Below are 19,965 nucleotides of genomic sequence, written 5' to 3'. Positions count from 1 at the left end.
TTGTTTTTAGCACATCCAGTGTAACTGGCAAACACACACGGACCTCAGCTTCATGCCGGCGCCCCTCTATGCTCCACTCTCCTGTTGGGCTGTGGAAGGACATCAGCTTCTGCTTCATGATCATCAGCCACTTCTCGATGTTTAGAAGGCTGTCATGGAACCTCTCATGTTCTGCAACAATTTTGTCACTCTCATCTACCTTTGCCTGTATATAAAAGAAAAATACAAGTTAGACAAGCTTTGTCAGGAAAAAACAACTTAGAATCCATGCAGTGCAGGATTTAAAAAAAAGATAAAAAAGAAAAGGTCAGGAAAGAAGAAACATGCATCATGGAAAGTAGCTTAGTAGTAGCTACGTAGAAGCTTAAAACTATTGCAGTGTAAGTAAGGGAGGATTCAGTGTCACCTGAAAGAAGTTTTGTCAAAAAGGAACATTTTAAGCATAATCTTAAAAGAAGACAGGGTGTCTGTCTCCTGAATCCAAACTGTGAACTGGTTCGACAGATGAGGGGCCTGAAAGCTGAACGCTCTACCACCCATTCTACTTTTAAATACTGCAGGAACAACAAGTACACCAGCAGTCTGATACTGAAATGCTCTACTGGGATACTATGAGGTCTTCAAGATAAGATGATAATTCTAGGACATTCAAGGACATATGCTCTCTCTTTCTAGTCTTTGTCTGTACTCACTAGAGATGGCACGATACCACTTTTTTATGTCCGATACCGATACCGATATCATAAATTTGGATATCTGCCGATACCGATATGAATCCGATATAATGTTTTTTAATCAACAAAACTGTTTTTTTTTTAAATATCTTGCTGCATTTTGTATAAGTTCATACTCAAGTTTAAAACAACAACTACACTAAAGCTATTCTGTTATACCTGTATGCAAAAAAAAAAAAATTTCATAGTTCAGCAATACTGATCAATCTAATAAACTTAAACCTACATCATCCTCCCTATTCTGGTATTTTAAAGAGTACTTAGCGTAAATATTAAGCAACCTAACTAATAGGGTTCCAACTCCCAGCAACAACAAAAATAAATAAATAAAAAATAGGGAACCACCCCTCACACTCCACCTCATGATGCTTAATCAACGTAATCAACCTTAATTTGATGCAGTGTGAAAAAAAAATGCACAGAAATCAATTATTTTTCAAGAAATATTAAATAGATTCAACATCTTTCTTCAACAAAATTGCAGACGGCACAGATGGTACCTTCCCAAAGGAAAAAGTACTATAGCTTACTAGGGTATATTAGACTTAATAGTCACTATATACAGTAATTGACTTCTATTCATTTTGCATCAAATTAAAACTTTGGGTGTCAGATAATTATTTATTAAAAGCTAGACATTTTAAATGAGAATAAGAAAGAAAAGTATGTCTTTGTGCCCCCTTTTCCCTGTTAATGCCCTATCGGCCCCCCTGGCTAAACTTTGCTAGATGCGCCCCTGCACAGTTACCAGCGTCAGCTACGTAGAAAAAGATCCTGGAGTAGAAAGTAATATTAAATAAATTCTAACAACAGCTTATCAAGCTTAAACGTGCTGCTGTTGTTCAGCCGCTGGTTTCCTCTTTCTGGTGCAAAGTGGGCCAAAAGCAAACTAGAGACACGGACTCGCGACAGAAAAGCCGATCAGCTGATCATTAAGCAGTTTCATGATTGAAGTAGCAGCAAGAAGAGGCAGTCGCTCCATATATCGCTTGGTAAGCTTAACGCAGGAATGCTTTACAAACATTCAGAGATGGACTTACATGCTTGCTTTACTTCTCTCGGGATAACTTTGTCGGAGATGAAATGCCGGGTTGCTAGTGAAGCTCCACATGCTATCCAGACCACCGACAGGTCCTGCATGCCACAGCCGCTCTATCACGTGATGCATACTGCTCCGACGTGCTAACGTTCTGAGGTGAGTTACGGCGTGTTGCAAGTTTTGTGAGGTGCTTTCATGATATTTAATGGATCGGATTACATTTTTTATTTTTCTCCGATATCCGATCCAGTAATTTAGGTCAGTATCGGACCGGTCCATCTCTAGTACTCACTGCAGCATTTTGGATCAAATGGAGGCTTTGTGGAGTTTTTAGGACATCCTAATAATACTGAATTACAATACTCCAGCCTAGAAGTAATAAATGCATGAACTAGTTTTGCAGGATCACTGAGACAGGATGTTTCTAATTTTATAGATATTGTGCAAATGTAAGAAAGCAATCCTAAATATTTGTTTTATATACATTCAAGAACATATGTTAAAAAGTCCTCCTGCCCGGGCATGCGTTACCTGCATGGGAGGAGCATGATTCCCACAAGGGCCAATAGCCAGAGTCCATCCTTGATGCCACAATTGCAGGCAAGTTATGGATCTGAACGGAAGTGGACTAATGCTGGCAAGTGTGCGTTCATAGAAACAGTAAGTCACATTGGGAACATATTTTATTTCAGTTGCATTTAATATACCCATGTGGACAGCTGTTATTATTAGCTGTGTGTCAGCAGCTATACTGTCAAAGCAAAGTAGGTAGTAGCCTGGCTTCACAGGCTACTCCTCATTTCTAAGTTGTTTTCAGTTGTTGTGGAGAATTAATGTTCACAAAGATTTTCCTTGATGTAGTTTCTGTGCTAGCATACAAACCTGTTTTTGCTAAGAACCCCTGTGTAACCATAACGGCATTTGAGTGAGCAATTGTGTCGAGGGTGGTGTCGAGTCACAAATGAGAGAATTAGCCTAAATTGACTATGATTCTGTGTTTATTCATCCTGTTATGTCGTTATGATAATCCTTTTGTGGTATCCGTTTCTGTCCATGCATAATTTGGTATGGTGTTCTCTGTAATACTGAATGTGAGAGATGCTGAACCAGTGAAAGAGATGTTTATGTTATTTCTTATTTGTATTAATTTCAGAACCACGTCATTGTAAATAAAGTTCTTCAACACTGTGACATTATTCCACGTCTCTGACTGGACCTTATTACCAGGGATCAGTACAGAATCACGTTTCAGAGATAGCTTACTAGTGTGTCTGCTATAACAACATATGCTGGTCAAGAACTTAGAAGTACTACTGAAAGTTAAGCTAATGCATCCAGAGTAAGCATCTGATTAGATACCATGTTTCTAAGATTTTTAGGACAGAGTACAGTAACAGTTAATTGAGAAAGATCAATTGGAGAAAAAGAGTCTAAATAAATATCAGTGGTATGGAAAGTAGCTGTACTAGGGATGTTCCTAGCGACTGCATAACATTTAGGAAAATAATTTACTGGCACTGGGCATCAATTAAAAATTTAACAGTTAGATTAAACGACAAGTAAGTCAATACGGATATGGGCTGTTGTCAACAGCAAAGATTAGTCGGCTAACATAATGTTATGTTTGTGAGATTATTTTTTCCCCTCTAATAGTTAGAGCTTTAATCTCAAGAAATTAATGAAGTCATTACTACTTAAGGTTAAAGCAGTGCTTGGCTCAACAGAGGTCTCCCTTTTTGTCAGCCTGGCTACAGTGCTGAAGAGAAACCTGGGCTTGTTCTTCTCTTCTTCAATCAGTGATGAATAGTAAGATGTTCTAGCCTTATGGGGGGCTTTTTCTTTTCTTTTCTTTTTTTTTTTTTTAAAAACAGAGCAACAAAGTGTTTTTCCAGGCTAAATGAAGACCTTCGAAATCAGTGAAATGCCATTTCCTCTCCAGCTTATGAGTTATTTGCTTTAAGGTGCAGGTTTGTTATACAAGTCAGTCAAGTACTTCTGATTGAAGGCTCTTTTTCAGAGGAGCTAGAGGAAATTCTTAACACAATAATCAACCTCTGTGAATAGAGTTGGTGTAGCTGCTCTGCACTGTGTCAGCACATGGTATTGAAGGAAATAACAGTGGAGGACTTATATCCTTAAACTTTGTTACAGCACTTTCAGAAAGACATCTACTGTGATGAAATGTATTTCTCACTGCTGTGTAATCCATTATTGTAAAATGAAATGCTATTAGAAACAGATAAGACAAAACAGGATTTTGGGAGAAAACTGAGGTGTGTGAGGAAACACTGTTAAATGTTCAAATGTTCCAATTCCAGAACAAGATGTATAGTGTGATTTAAGTGGTGGGTGGGTTCCTTTACATTGCCAATTGTGTCTGTAATAATAGATTGTCATTTTCAGTATCTGCATGGATGTTAAAATTACCAACAATAATTTCTTTTTCCTGAGCTGAGCAATAAATCACATAAAAAGTCAGATGACAACACCTAACACTGCTTTTTTCTCTCCAGAGCATACCCCCAGCTCTCCATGTTACCTTCCACCTGCTCTGACTACAGATCACAATACTGTCTGCAAACATCACAGTCCACAGAGACTCCTGCATGACCTCATCCATCAACCTGTCCATCACCATAACAAGCAAGAAGGGGCTGAGAGCAGATCAGTGATGTAAACACTCGAACCTTCAACCTATCTGTCAACACACCTCACCACTGTCTCATTATTCTCCCATATTTCTCTGCCACTCCTGACATCTTCATGCGCCACACACCCTATCATATGCCTTTTCTAGATCCACAAAGACATAGTGAAGCTCCTCCACACTTTATTTATACGTCTCCATCAACACTCTCAAAGCAAAGATCACATCTGTGTTTCTCTTTCTCAGCATGAAGCCATACTGCTGCTCACTGATCATCGCCTCTCCTTTTTAAATCTAGCTTCAACAACTCTATCACATCTTCATGGTATGGCTCATCAACGTTATCCTTCAGTAGTTACTACAGCTCTGCACATCTTTCTTATTTCGTTTTCTGGTTCTTCCGGCACCGTCACCGGAGAAGGAGACGTTGCAGACCATCTGTCCCTTCTGTAATCATTGGAAATGTGTGAGACTTGCTGTTCATGGGCTTGAATCAAAAACAATCTTGCCTGCTGCCAAGATAAAAGTGTTTTGGATGGTTGAGGTCATGGTGGGTACTTATCTTGTTATTCAACATGATCATATTACTTCAGGGTCACAGATAATCTAACTCCAGCAGAAGTCAAGTACCCAGTTCCAGGGGAGTATTAGGAAAAATGGGCTATTCACACTTCTTATATGAATGTCCCCTCACCTTGACTGCAATGTGCAGATGTTTCCATTCATCACAGAGTTTCTCAAACTGAATCCTGTTGGTCTGACTGGAAGAGACCAGAGTCTCAAGTGCCATGACCTGGGCTTCATAGTCTTCTACATCCTTTAGGATGACCTGGAGACACAAAAGCAAGTGTGCACATGAAAAATAAATAAATAAATAAATAAAATTTTGTACACATCTAAACTTCAACTGAAGTGAACTTCAGTTTCACTAAGGGAAGAGGTACAGGCAAGATCAGACATTCACAGTTTGAAACATTCAAGATAACCAAAAGACTAATCACCTTTTCATAAAGCCCTCCAGCAGTACACAACAAAATTTATCAGCCTTTGTAACAACTGGTCACATAAAATAATGCAATTATTGACTATTTAAAGATGCATTATAAGAATCCAGCTGCTCTTATAGTCTCTTGGTTCATCATGTTGAATGCTTAACGTATGGAAACTACAGTGTTGCTTCATTACAGTCCTCGCCCTGAGAGACAAGCACTACATCATTCTCCTTAGTAATACTGGGATTTTGATGAAACAGTGTACAGCTTCACTGAACTGAAATACAGCGTGTCATAATAACAGTACTTCACTAACACACAGGAGTGACAGTAAATAATATTAAGTGTCTTATATATATTGTACAGATCAACTGTTAGAAAGAGATGTTAGGTTTTCATCAAATAATTTGTAGTAATGCAGCTGTCCTCTGAGAAATCCAGCAGTTTCTATCACAACAGTTACATTAACACTATTTCTCCTGCCTTTTATTTATCTGAATTGTTGATGTTTTCAGAGAAAAACACAAACGGAAAACCAGGATTACACTGCTGCATTATTGTGATACGTACATTACTCCTTTATCAGGTCAGCTAGTTTTCGAGCTGATCATTTGCACTGCTCTTGGCAGAATGCTGCTTATAACTGAAATAAACTAGCTGCATTTGTATGTTAATTAGTGCACTATTAGGTAACCCTGCAAATGCAGCATCAGGCTAATATACATTTTCCTGCCAGCTGACCCCAAGTAAAAAAACAACAGTAATACTACTATTACTAATAATAATACTAATAATAATAAAAATAAATATATAAATAAATAAATAAACAATAATTCTAAAGGCTGACAATACAATGACCTGAAACCTAAACTATACAGAAGCTTAAGCACACTTTAATTGATTAAAATACATCAGAATTTTGGTTTACAGCGCTTGTATAAAGCTACGTTCTTCATGGAAGGCAACGATTTAACAAGAAGCACATTTTGTTACAGTTCATAGTTAACATGTGCCTTTAACAGGCCATCAGTAAGTTCTGGCATGAAATGAAAAATGCAGCTATGAGTAACATTTATATTTGGATGATCTTCTCTACTTTGCCAATCATTCATCATCTCCTTATAGAGTCATCTCTTCTCCTTCTATAAACCCTCTGCTAAAGGAAGCATTAAAGCTCCTTTTTCAGTATTTGGAGAATGTCAATAGCCTTTTTCATGGCCACCACACACGCGTTACTTCACCTTCCCGAGAGAAACAGACTATTTGAACAAAACTTCTGATGACGAGAAAGGCATTAAAAGCAGTGGACGACTATTTCATTTGCTTTTGGAATTGAGAGCAATGATAAGAATTTCATTTTCAGAGTGAAATGTTGCTTCAGACGAGTGATTTTTGGAACCTTACGGGACTGAAAAACTTAAATGAGGCAATTGAATGAAATAATATGAACAGACAGCGTTTCCTGACATTGACGGACTAACTCATATTTAAAGGGTTTACACTTTACAGTGTGACTCTTCATGTGAACTGAAATTAAATAAGCAAATACAATACAATACAGTCTAACTTTCAGCATACTTGGACAACTATGTACCAGCAATGATGAGAAAATTTTTGAGGAATGCAAAGAGCGACATGGCTTTGGACCTGGCCTTCAAACCAGCCAGATCTCTGATTGAGCACTGAGAGTGCGACAGGCCAGATGCCAAACAGGATACAGACAATCTATTCCAAGTGCTGTCCATGCCCATACAGGTCACAGCTGTTTTGTCAGCTTAGAAAGATATAGTCATAGAAGACGAGTCAAATTATAGGCAGGTGGATTTATGGTGTGGCTGGTTAATAAATGTCTAACCCAAAGTCTGGCAGGTGAAAAAACTCACCCCAAACTGGTCTGACTGGCTTTTTTTGGCGAGAATGTCAGGCTGTAGACCATCAGCTGTCATCAGTCTGCCTTTGACACTGGACAACTTTGAGCACATCAGCTTGTAGGTGTCAGTGAAGTCCTTGGTTCTTGAAATGAATGCCTGTGAGAAGGAAAATGTCATTAAGTGTGTTCTTATCATTTATCCCAGTCAACTTAAAGTCTAACAGTATTTTGTCAACCAGACGTCTTCATTCTTTGAAGATGAGTTTTCATTTCATTCACCTAACCATAACCTAATTGTAACCCTGACACTAAAACCACATTTTGAGTCTCAAAAATGCCTTCAAAGTCGTGTAAACTACCAAGTTTTGGTCCCCATGAAGATGTTAATACCCGTCCACCCACCCACCCACCCACCCACCCACACACACACACACACACACACACACACACACACACACACACACACACACACACACACACACACACACACACACACACACACACACACACACACACACACACACACACACACACACACACACACACACACACACTATTGAATGAGCCATAGTATGAACACAACATTGAGTACTAAGTCCAAGATTTGACACTACAGCAAGTGCTTTTACAGTGCTTTTAGTATCTACTTTGATAATTACACCAGATCCTGCATGTACTTACTAGAATGCATTCATGCACACTTTAGTAAATGCATCTGATGATTTCAGTTTCTAAACTGTGACAGCTCACATGTGTTGCACAAAATCTAATGAGTGACGTTGTTGTTACACTGCAGTAAATAAGATTGGTATGGGCAAAGCGAGACAGAAGGGCATTCACCAAGACAATCTTGTCTGTTCACTGACACGAACTAATTACAAAACAGTTGCCAGGTTACTTATCGTTCCATAGTCTGATATCAAAAGGCAAACCCGTGATTGTTATGTAGCCTCTGAAAATATTTACTGATTTGATAGTCACATTCTCTTTTAGACTGTCTCTTGGACAACTCCGCCCTCTTTTCTCATCGCTCTCTGTATGCATTTCTTGTCAAACATGACCTGTTAATGATTTCAGGATCAGTTTAAAAGTCCAAAAGGTTTGTCTTGGTCTTTTCTTTAAGCCTGAGGGATACGGTAAAGCTTTGAATAGACTGACACTCAAACCTAAGACAAAACAAAGCTCAGTGGACGACGCCAACACGCGCATACCTGTAGCCTGCTCTTCCTCTGCTGCAGCTGAACATGCAACAGTTCTCTGTTCCTCATGGCAGTGCTCAGTTCGCTCTGCAGTCCATCAGACCTCTCAGGACCAAACACAGAGTCTAGCAGGTCCCCTTTCACTTCCAGTAGACTGAAGCGCTCCTGCAGCTGGACACTTTCCTTCAGGAGACACTAGCGCAGAGAGTAGAAAAGAACATATTCACACGTCTCATTCCTGAACGTTTTAGTCAGCACCCTGGACAGATTGCCAGTCTGTCACAGGGCAATTTAGAATCATCGATTAACCTAACCCAACTAATTGCACATGTTTGGACCATGGGAAGAAGCCGGAGTACCTGGAGAGAACCCACTCAAACTCCATGTGCAAATCTTACATAGAGTTGCATAGATGCACATAGATGGTGGAGTCAAACTGAGGACCTTTTTGCTGTGAGGCCACTATGCTGCCCAGCTAGCATTATACAACTTCTCAAAGTCCACATATTTACATGAACATTCAAATGAAACTCTAAAAATTATTTCTATGCAGACTTTCACACAGAACTTTTCACTGAGAATTTTGACTGTCCTACAGTGCAGACTGAGTTACGCAACTCAAAACTTTCCAAAGTGAAGAAAGCTAACCAGTTATGATACAATTATCTTATGAATACAAACAAGCACATCAGGATAACCAAAGTGCAGCAGACAATAGAATCGTATCTTCCCACCGAGGTCTTTGTAGAATGTAGAACGAACTGGGTTGAAACCTTTCTATGTGAGCGTTCATGTTCTCCCTGTGCCTGCATGCCTTTTCTCCGTTTGTGCTCAGTTTTTCCCTACAGTCTGAAGACATGCATGTCAGTAGGGCTGGGCAATATCATACCGTTCACGGTAATACCGGTGTAATTTTGGGCAACGATAGGAAAATGACATATCGCGATAGAATATGGGTAAAACACGCATGCGCAGTGCCTTTGTTTACAGACGCACATGCCGGCAACGCAGAATGAGAAGAGTGAAAGTGGATCGTTGAATGAAACAGATGAACCAGAACTGGTTTGTAAAAATGCTGCAACTTCAGTGGTGTGGAACTGGTTTAGCTTTCGTCCGTCAGATACACAACAAAGCACTATTTTTGGTAGAGCATGCTAGCGGGCCGTCGTTATTACACACGGTTAAAATCAATCCTTTGATTTTTCTGAAAGTCGACAGAGCCCCTTATAATCCCGTGTGCCTTATGTATGAACTCTGGTTGTGTTTACTGACCTCGAAACGATTTTATGTACACGGCGCTCGAAAATCTGTCAAATGTTTTAGTACAACTTTGCTAAGCTACGAAGCCGCACCGCTTGATGGATTGTTGGAGCATTACGGCTATCGTAGGCAGGAGCCTCGCGGAGTGATACGTACTGTGCTTCAACATAATATTACCGTATTGTGTGTGTATCACCTCTTTTTAAGTTTTGTGGATATTATACATGGTTATGCTGAGGATATGTCGGCCAGTTTCCACTGGAAATGCCTTTTGGTTAAACTGTCAGTAAGGAATTTGCATTTGCACTGTTACATTTTTATATAACTTTAATGCACATAAAAAACAGCTGCTTGTTTAAGTGAAAATACAGTGATTTTTTTTTTTGTTTTGCACTAATAAAGTTGTGGAGTTGTAAAGCATTTTGTCTCGTGTCAATTATATCGTCAGTTATATCGTTATCGCAAATTTTCAAATGTATATCGTGATAAATATTTTTGGTCACATCGCCCTGCTCTACATGTCAGGTTAAAGAGCTGATTCTAAATTGGTAGCAGGTGTTGATAGCAAGTTTTGAAAGCCCATCTGACCTCCCAACCTGTATGATTGTGTCTGCTCCGTTTGTGTTAAGCTAGTATGAAAGTTTTTCTTGGTTGCACCAAACAATTCAAATTGCAGGGGTTAACATACACAAATTTACAAAGGTGAGGAATTTTTCTATATGAGCAAAAAGTCCTTCTAAAGATAATGCATTTGTTTTACCTCAATCTTCTGGACTAACATGGCAACATGGGAGAAGTCTGTGACCTCAGCAGAAGTTTCCAACACCTGAGAAACCGTATCTTTCCATTGGTCGTAGACCAGTAGCGGGTCTTGGAGGATGTTTCTCAGTCCCAACTCGGACTCTGAACACAGTCTAGTTGCTCGACATTTCACACTGAAACACAGCACATATGTACAAATGTACAACTACAATTTGAAAAGAAGTTTCCCAGAAGCCCTAAGGTGTTATGATTTATCCTTACAGTAAATAAACAGAGTCAGATTTTGCAGCTAATAAGTTCCACATTCCTGCTGGTAGTTCCATATTTCTCCCTAGATGGAGAGCTACTGCTGGTGACACATCAGTGAAGATACACTACCAGTCACAGACACAGCTTCTAATTTAATAGGAAGACAGGAAATTTCACAAATGAACCCTGACAAGGCACAGTGGTGAAGTAAAAACTATTTCAGGTGACTACATCATGAAGCTCAGTGAGAGAAGGCCGAGGATTTGCAGAGCTGTCAACAAAGAAAAGGGTGGATACTTTAAGGTATCTGAAATATAAGACATATATAAAGTTTTTATCCATTTTTTCTTTGCTACATAACTCCATATATGCTTCATATATATTATATTTGCCTTCAGTATGTATCTACAATGTAGAAAAGTAGTAAAAACATTAAATGAGAAGGTGTGTCCTAATTTTTGACTGGTAGTGTATGTCATGCAAATGTGTTTGAAAAAGGTGCTTCGACTTGTGAAAATTTCGACTTACCAAAGACCCTCTGGAACGAATTAATTTCGTAAGTCAGGGTTCCACTGTATAACTAAACACAGCATTTATAATGTAACACACCCGCATTTATAAAGTGTGTGCATTCTTCAGATTATTATATTATATTTTCAACAGATTTATTATAGCACATACATTTTCACTTTTAACATTCTCATTTAGATAACAACAGTAATCTAAGGAAAGTAAAATGATTAATTTTACTAAATGATTAGTCATCATGGGGCCTTATTTTTAGTTTTGTTTTGGGGTTTCAAAAAACTCCCACACAAACACAAGCTCCCTAGCACATACCTTTGATGTTCTTTAACAACAGCCAAGACATCATGAGAAAGGTGACGCGAGTCCTCTGAGAACCTGAAGAGCTCCCTGAGCTGAGCCTTGAGCAGTTCCACCTGGGATTCTTCCCCTGCTAAAGTATTCCTCACACCCTGAAACACACAACAGAATATAAACAGTACAAGAGGAGTACAAGTAGCAACTCACACAAAAACTAACAACCCCAATGCTCACTGAGCTATTATATAATCCTGCACTCTAATCAATCCCAGGGTTAATTAAAGGCCATCCACTTCCTAGTTCTAACTCCTAGCTGAAATACAAAATACTAAAAACATACAACTTACAGACTGAGTACCCTGAATTACTGATACAAGGCAGGATACATTAATGGTTTCATGTTGTTTACACCAAATTCTGACACTACCATCTGAATGTTGTAGCAGATTTAGAGCTTAATGAGACTACCCAATATTTTACTGTCTAATATTGGTGAGCCTGTGTGAACTGTAGCTTCAGCCTCCTGTTCTTAGATGACAGGGGTTGCAGCTGGTGTGGTCTTCGACAGCTGCAGCCTATCTGCATGAAGGTTGGACGTGCTGTTTTCTACTGCCTTCAAGGATTCTAGCGATTCTTGTCTGAAGTCAACAAGACATTTTCACCCAGAGAACAGCCACTTACTGGATATTTTCTCTTTTAAAGACCATTCTCTGAAAACTCTAGAGATAGCTGCGTGTGTTTGCTTGTCGAGCAGTTGCTCTTGACTTTCAACTCTTGTCCCTAGTGTGGTGTCACACAGGCAATATGGTTCAATAAACAGCACTATGTAAAGGCTTTGACTCATTCTCATTTCTTTATATCTCTGTGGATACACAAAGGAAACACAGCATTTCCAAGGGTCAAAAATGGAGTGAGAATTATCATCAAGAAATTCAAAGAAAACCACAGAGTGCAGAACAAGCCTGGCAGAGGTAAGATGCAAGAAACAAAAGTAATCAGAGACATATATACAGACCTTACCTTAACATGAGTAAATGACCTAGCCAAGTTGGGAATTGTAATATCAAAGAAAACAACCCCTAGAGCATTGCACAGGAATGGACTCCAAGGCTGCAAACTAAGAAAAATTCCACTTCTGCAGAAGAGACACTTTCAAAACAGACTGAAGTATGCTTAGAACAACCTGGAGAAAGATTATGCATACTGGAAGCATCCTTTGGTCAGATGAGACTAAACTAGAACTCTCTCTGGACAATGAGGCACTGTTTACGCTTGGATAAAGAAAGAAGAGGGATACAACCCAAACAACACTTTAACACTCCCTCCACAGTGGAAGGAGTGTTATGCTGAGGGGATGCAGCATACATAATACCTCCATAATAAAGTCCAAGGCTCATGCCAGAAGACCATCAATTCTGGAGCAGCGCGAGAGATTTGCTAAAAAAAGAACGGGCTGAGTTTGCTCAGGAAGCATGTGTGACAGTTGCTGAAAAACACACAAAAAAATTACTCCAGGATGTTAATCAAAGCTCTTCTTTGTTGCTGTGTTTGGGATCACAGTCATGCTCAACAATAAAGTCCTGCCAATTAGACACTATTCAGATGCCGTGGTTGATGAAGATCTTGTGGTACTTTTTTGCATTTATAATTTCATCAATTTTACAAAGATGTCCAACTAACATCACAATTGCCAGTCTTGGTAGCCAGGGATCAAGTCCACCACGGTCTCCACTCCTGGCCGCCGTCCAACACACAATGCACCCTATCCCTATGGCGCCTGCAGGTGGTGGGCCAGCAGGAGGATGGGCCCATGTCCCCTTTTCGTGCTCTGCCCGGCCGGGCCTCTTGGACTAAGGGCCGGCTACCAGACGCTCACCCTTGGGTACCATCTCTGGGCCTGGCTCCAGGGCGGGGCCCCGGTAACCCTATCCTGGGCTGGATGAATTGTTCCCTCTATGGTTTTCTCATAAGGGTCTTCTGAATCGCTGTTTGTCTGGTCCCTCACCCAGGACCAATTTGCCATGGGAGACCATACCAGGGGGCAGAAGCCCCTGGACAACATAGCTCCTGGGATCCCTGTGACACACAAACCCCTCCACCACGATAAGGTAGCGATTCGCGGAGGGGCAAATCTGAGGCCGTGGTTCTCAGCCGGAAAAGGGTGGAGTGCCCACTCTGGGTCGGGGGCTAGTTCATGCCCCAAATGGAGGAGTTTAAGTATCTTGGGGTCTGTTACCATGGATTTCCAATGCAGTTTTCATATAATTTGGCATACCTGTGATTTTGTACCAGTCCCCTAACTTAAGTATGGCTCCTTGACTGCCACCCTTCCCCTGAGTCTGGGAATGAACTTGATCCTACTATCTTTTCTCCCGACCTTAAGAAAAAAACCCTCATAAGATTGCTTCAAGGTGAGACGATTATACAGATGAATACCCCAGATCGTCTGGCATTCCAGACACACCTAACAGAAGCCACTCCACAGGTACAGAGCTCGTCTGCAAAAAATAAATCTGGCTACGTCTCTAGGAACGCAGATAGAACTAATAATGTGACTGACACACCTCTCTGAGGAATCCGGTGTCTCAAACAAACATATCAGACAGTGGAGAATACCTCGAAATGGCAAGAAATTAAGTGAAAAGAGAAACTTGTCTATAAAATAAAATTTGCAATGTACTGTTTGGAAACATGTTGTTTGTGTTCAGGACTACCAAAAAAAAACAAACAAAACTATCAGACTAACTATCATGACAATTTGGGAGTAAAGGCACATTCAAAAAAAGAACCAGTTAAACTCTGGTGTTACTTTCTTTTAACAAAATGTTGACAAATGACAACTTTCAGCAAAGATGTGATAATTAACTAAACTAAAAACTACAACTAGATGTGATTTAGTCTTTGGTTTAGTCTGCTTCTCGGAACAACCAGAAGCATCTGACCAGCTGAAGTTAAAGTTCTGTTCTTAGTTTACTTATTTAAAAGTTCAGAAAGGTGCTAATCCATTTAGTGCCTTAAAAATGCCTATTGCCTTAATTGCCTTTTGCAATAATAAAGCCTGGATAAAACGCAGACATGAATTGTTTTCTTGAGGTTAAGAGGTAAGAGAATGAACAGGTTAACAGAAATACTAACTCCAGTATAAAGCAGAGCTGGAGTGCATCTGAGATTCTTTCTGGAAAAGCAGCTGAACAGTCAAAGGGACTACAACAACAGCAACCTGGAATGTTAAAACACAAGACGCTAGGGAGGGGCTAAGTTACAGCTAGTTGGTAAGCAGTGACTGTCTGTTTCAGAATGATACTGTTCTCTCAGACAGGTACAACAAAATAAAAACAAAAACAGTCTGAAGTGATTCATCAGATATACTTGGATGGCTGTTAAAGTACCCTCTGACCTACTCAAAGTCTGGGATACAAAGCAAAAGCTAACAATGAGGCAGCTAACCATAAACATGGCAATTATAACTCAATATGTATGTAACAAACACATTTTTCATTTTTTATGACCCAATGTGTAGGTTTGTACACTGCTCTGTGCAACATCTGTTACCCTCAATCATACACTGGCCACTTAAACTGGAACCTAAACTGAGCTTTCTTTTTATTGTTTACATCAGGACATCCCAGACAGTATACAAATCGATCATCAGCACATTAAAAGAACCACAGTAACTTTGTTACAGAAACGGCAGGAAAAGGAGAGGTAGGACTTTCCTGTATTTATCTACATCTCCACTACCCTTTACACTATAACACTGCTGATATGGTTAATAACCCTACCGTGTATTTTGTCCACTGGCCAACCATTTGCTCTTCAGTGTGGTCAATGCGATCCCTGCAGTCCTGGGTCTCCTCCAGTTCCTGGTCCAGCCCTTTGAACAGCTCTCTGAGGCGGCCGATATCGTCTCCCAGCCGCTGGCACCGGGTCATGTACTGACTGTGAGTATCCAGGCTGGAGCGGAGGCCTTCATCTGCCTTGCAAAGACCCTCCCTCAGTCGCTGCCAGCCCAGCCTCAGTTCCTCTGCCTCTTCAACCACTTCTTCCACTCCCGCAGGAGAGGTGTTGGGCCTGAGGCTTTCCACCATGCCTTCAATATCCAGCAGGGCCTTCTCCTCACAGGCCACACTGTCATCCAGAGCCTGAAAAAGGTAAGAGACAAAACATTGCATGATGGCTGGTGCAAAGATATACGACAACCTACCAAGGTAACTCAAATTTTCAGACCTCACATTCAAAAATGTGCACCTCTTGACCTTTTTCAGGCCAGAAGCTTTGAATCATTCTGTAAAAGCCTAATTTTACAGAGTGATTGAACCAGCAACCAGCTCTCATCTGGAACAACAATCTAAAATCTAATCTAAGTTACCTCTAATCTAAGGTAAACATAGCAGCAGAATTGCTCTAGACGTGCACAATCAGTTAGGAAATCAGTTCAGTTTCAGGGTCTCACTTTTAATGCTTTGAGCTTTTCCTCAGCTATGTCATTCCTCCCCATCACTTCAGTCAGTTCCTTGGTTTTTGACAGCAGCCAGGACTGGAACCTCTGAACACAACCTTGGTATGTCTGGTGTTCCTCGCAGATCTTCTGAAGCAGTGAAAGACGTTCCTAGCACAGCGGGAGATATATCTCTAGGTAATTTTTAGCATTGCACAGTTCAAAACAAACGAACATCTTAAACCACATTTGGATGTCTGAGTGAGAAACCTGAATATGAATTTGTATTCTTCTGCGAGACCTTCTGCTGAAAAATAAAAGAGAAGAAAAATACTAACAAGCGTTTCCAAGTAAGAGAGGCTTCCAGGGAATATAATCTCATTAGAAAAACAAATAAAATAAAAAACACTTTTATTTAAATCAGACGTTTCCCATTTGTAGTTAAAAATACAGCACTGCAAGCAGACTGATCTGTTCAGCTTATAAAAGCAGTGTGTGGGAAAATGCGACTGACATTTTAAAGAGCTATTTGAAAAGGGAAAGAGGAAGAACACTGTGTGACTCAGGGAACAGCACAACAGCCTGCATGTGTTTGCTCTTACTGACTAATCCAACGTTGTCTTCACTAGTAAGGTAAATTATTCAGTCAGTAAACTTGCAGTCCCTGGATCAGATTACAGGTGCACAGAATAAATATCACCACATATCTTCATTGACATATTCATCCAGACTGCACCCTTCACACAGTCATGTCCCTTGAGAATATTTCAAATGTTTGACCAACTATTTGACCCACCAGTAGTCTGTGTGTAGGTGTTTGAATTTGTGCGTGAAGTGGTTGTCATCATTTCAGCTCAGGACGACTACATCTGTAGGTGTTTCTCAAGCTCCATGCTTCCTGATGCAGAGGAACTGGACTGCACTGGAGGCTTTACTTTTACGTCCACCAATCAACCACAACATTAAAACAATTGTTTAACATAGTGTAGGCATGCTACTAAATCAGCTCTGTCCATCAGTCCACACCCACTCCTCAGTCTGTGCTTTGAAGATTATGACAATTATTATGACTCTGGGGTGTTGATTCATTTAAACTAACACAATCATCCTCCTGTAACCAAGTTTCTATAAGGCAGAATAAATCCGATTTTTTGGTCAATTATTAATTCATGTAGTGACAGACACCTAATGTTTAATAATCCACATTTCATTTGTTTACTCTTTTGTGCAGTTGTGGATACTACACTGTTCTTTCTGTGTTTTAAAAAAAAAATTTAAATGATTTTTTGCAGATTTTTGCTTTGTTTTTGTTGGTTTGGGAGCTGACGCTCAGTAAGGCTACAACTCTGCTTCCTGGTCCCAACTAACAGTCAAGAAAGGAAATGGTTTTAAAAAAGAAAAGAAAAAATAGACTCAACGACAAACTGCACTGTGACTTCTGAACTTTGCCTACAGAGCGGCCACCTTACACTTTTCATAAGAACCAGGTCAAGTAAGTGCCTCACCTCAGCTCTGTCTCTGACATGATTGTACGCTTCCTGCAGTCTCTCCTGGGCCTGAGGATCCACACTGGGGTCCTGGGTTCTGTTGTGCAGTGCAGCTGCCTCATCCAGCAGCCTCTCCAGTAGCACCGCCTGGCCTTTGATATCACTCACCACCACCCTCTGCTGATCGACCTGCCAAAGCTTCTCTTTCGCTCCCAGCTGCGCTTCTAGCTCGACATCATGGCTTCGTTGCTGCTTTGTCAACCACAGCTCAAACTCTTTGTAGGCCTCCAGGTACTCACTCCAGTGCAGCCACACCCACTCTATGCGACTGTTTTTAAGGTAAAAACAAGAAAGAGACAATTTGTGTCAGGTCCATTGTTTCAGTAAGTCCTATTTAATACGTTTTTAATTAAAAGTGATAGGTCTAACAAAGCACATTTGTTTCTACAACTAGACATAGGCTGCTGTCAAAGTTTGTTGCCTTTAAAAAGACATTTTTAGCTTCCTGAAACTGGATTTTATTTACCTTCTCGCTTATTTGCTACATTTATTTATTTGTTTGCTGGTTATTTCAGGAAACCATCTGAGGGCCATACATGAATTTCGACCAGCACGTGTTATCCTCCCCCTCCATCACATACCCCAACATTGTAAGTCAATAAAGGGTTCCTAATCCAGCCATGAGGGCATTTATGCATATCAAGGGGCTTTTGGCCGCATATGAACAATCACAAACCATGAAGGTCTAACAATTAAACTGAAAATACAGAGGTTTAACACATACATGCTAGACATCTGCATTGTTTTAACACAGCTTCAAGCAGCAGTGTGTGACAAGTGCTGTACATTATGTTCAACTACGACATAACTGCAGAATTCTTTACTTGTTTAAGAAAAAACCTTCGAAGGCAAACTCAGGATGCTTGTAAGAATCAGGAGTTGTCTTCATGATGTCAATGTACAGGGTGGGCCATTTATATGGATACACCGTAATAACATGGGAATGGTTGGTGATATTAAAGTCCTGTTTGTGGCACATTAGTATATGTGAGGGGGCAAACTCCTCAAGATGGGTGGTGACCATGGTGGCCATTTAGAAGTCGGCCATCTTGGATACAACTTTGGTTTTTTTCCAATAGGAAGAGGACCATGTGACACATCAAACTTATTGGTAATGTCACAAGAAAAACAATGGTGTGCTTGGTTTCAACGTAACTTTATTCTTTCATGAGTTATTTACAAGTTTCTGACCACTGTGTGTTCAATGTGCTGCCCATTGTGTTGGATTGTCAATGCAACCCTCTTCTCCCACTCTTCACACACTGATAGCAACACCGCAGGAGAAATGCCAGCACAGGCATCCAGTATCCGTAGTTTCAGGTGCTGCACATCTCGTATCTTCACACCAGAGACAATTGCCTTCAGATGACCCCAAAGATAAAAGTCTAAGGGGGTCAGATCGGGAGACCTTGGGGCCCATTCAACTGGCCCACGATGACCAATCCACTTTCCAGGAAACTGATCATCTAAGAATGCTCGGACCTGGCACCCATAATGTGGTGGTGCACCATCTTGCTGGAAAAACTCAGGGAACGTGCCAGCTTCAGTGCACAAAGAAGGAAACACATCATCATGTAGCAATTTCAAATATCCAGTGGCCTTGAGGTTTCCATTGATGAAGAATGGACCCACTATCGTTGTACCCCATATACCACACCAAACCATCACTTTTGTTGTTCCAACAGTCTTGGAGGGATCCATCCAATGTGGGTTAGTGTCAGACCAATAGTGGTGGTTTTGTTTGTTAACTTCACCGTTCACATAAAAGTTTGCCTCATCACTGAACAAAATCTTCTGCGTGAACTGAGGGTCCTGTTCCAATTTGTTTTGTCCATTCTGCAAATTCTGTGCGCCGATCTGGGTCATCCTCGTTGAGATGCTGCAGTAGCTGGAGTTTGTAAGGGTGCCATTTGTGAGTAGCTAATATCCGCTGAAGGGATGTTCGACTAATGCCACTCTCCAGGGACATGCGGCGAGTGCTACGCTGTGGGCTCTTGCTGAATGAAGCTAGGACAGCCACTGATGTGTCCACATTTTGGCAAATCCAACACTGAACCAGTTTCACGAAACTTAGCAATCAGTTTGCTAACTGTAGCATGGGAGATGGGTGGTCTCGTAGGGTGTCTTGCATTGAAATCTGCTGCAATGACCCGGTTACTGTGTTCACCAAATATCAACACAATTTCGATCTGCTCCTCACGTGCCGACTCCTAAATGGCCACCATGGCCACCACCCATCTTGAGGAGTTTGCCCCCTCACATATACTAATGTGCCACAAACAGGACTTTAATATCACCAACCATTCCCATGTTATTACGGTGTATCCATATAAATGGCCCACCCTGAACATAACAAGGGTTTACAGTAAGGTACAAACCACCGGTTACACACAAGCACAGAAA

General features: G+C 40.6%; 1 protein-coding gene across 2 annotated transcripts in view; it reads right to left on the bottom strand.

Moving 5' to 3' along the window:
* Nucleotides 1-19,965, bottom strand: part of syne3 (spectrin repeat containing, nuclear envelope family member 3) — a 55,132-nt gene that overhangs the window by 21,032 nt on the left and 14,135 nt on the right. For both annotated transcript variants that reach the window (XM_085391894.1, XM_085391895.1), the window contains exons 4-12: nt 17,521-17,830; nt 16,031-16,186; nt 15,360-15,719; nt 11,593-11,729; nt 10,502-10,676; nt 8,494-8,676; nt 7,296-7,439; nt 5,115-5,249; nt 44-205 (exon numbers count right to left, since the gene is read on the bottom strand). In XM_085391894.1, coding sequence (XP_085248020.1) covers nt 44-205; nt 5,115-5,249; nt 7,296-7,439; nt 8,494-8,676; nt 10,502-10,676; nt 11,593-11,729; nt 15,360-15,719; nt 16,031-16,186; nt 17,521-17,830 — 1,762 coding nt within the window. The remainder of the gene's footprint in view (nt 1-43; nt 206-5,114; nt 5,250-7,295; nt 7,440-8,493; nt 8,677-10,501; nt 10,677-11,592; nt 11,730-15,359; nt 15,720-16,030; nt 16,187-17,520; nt 17,831-19,965) is intronic.

Source organism: Rhamphochromis longiceps, linkage group LG19, assembly GCF_057381845.1.
Source record: "Rhamphochromis longiceps isolate RC_006_pf linkage group LG19, R_longiceps_female_GT1.1, whole genome shotgun sequence".
NCBI lineage: Eukaryota > Metazoa > Chordata > Actinopteri > Cichliformes > Cichlidae > Rhamphochromis > Rhamphochromis longiceps.
This window is presented reverse-complemented; position numbering and strand designations above follow the sequence as displayed.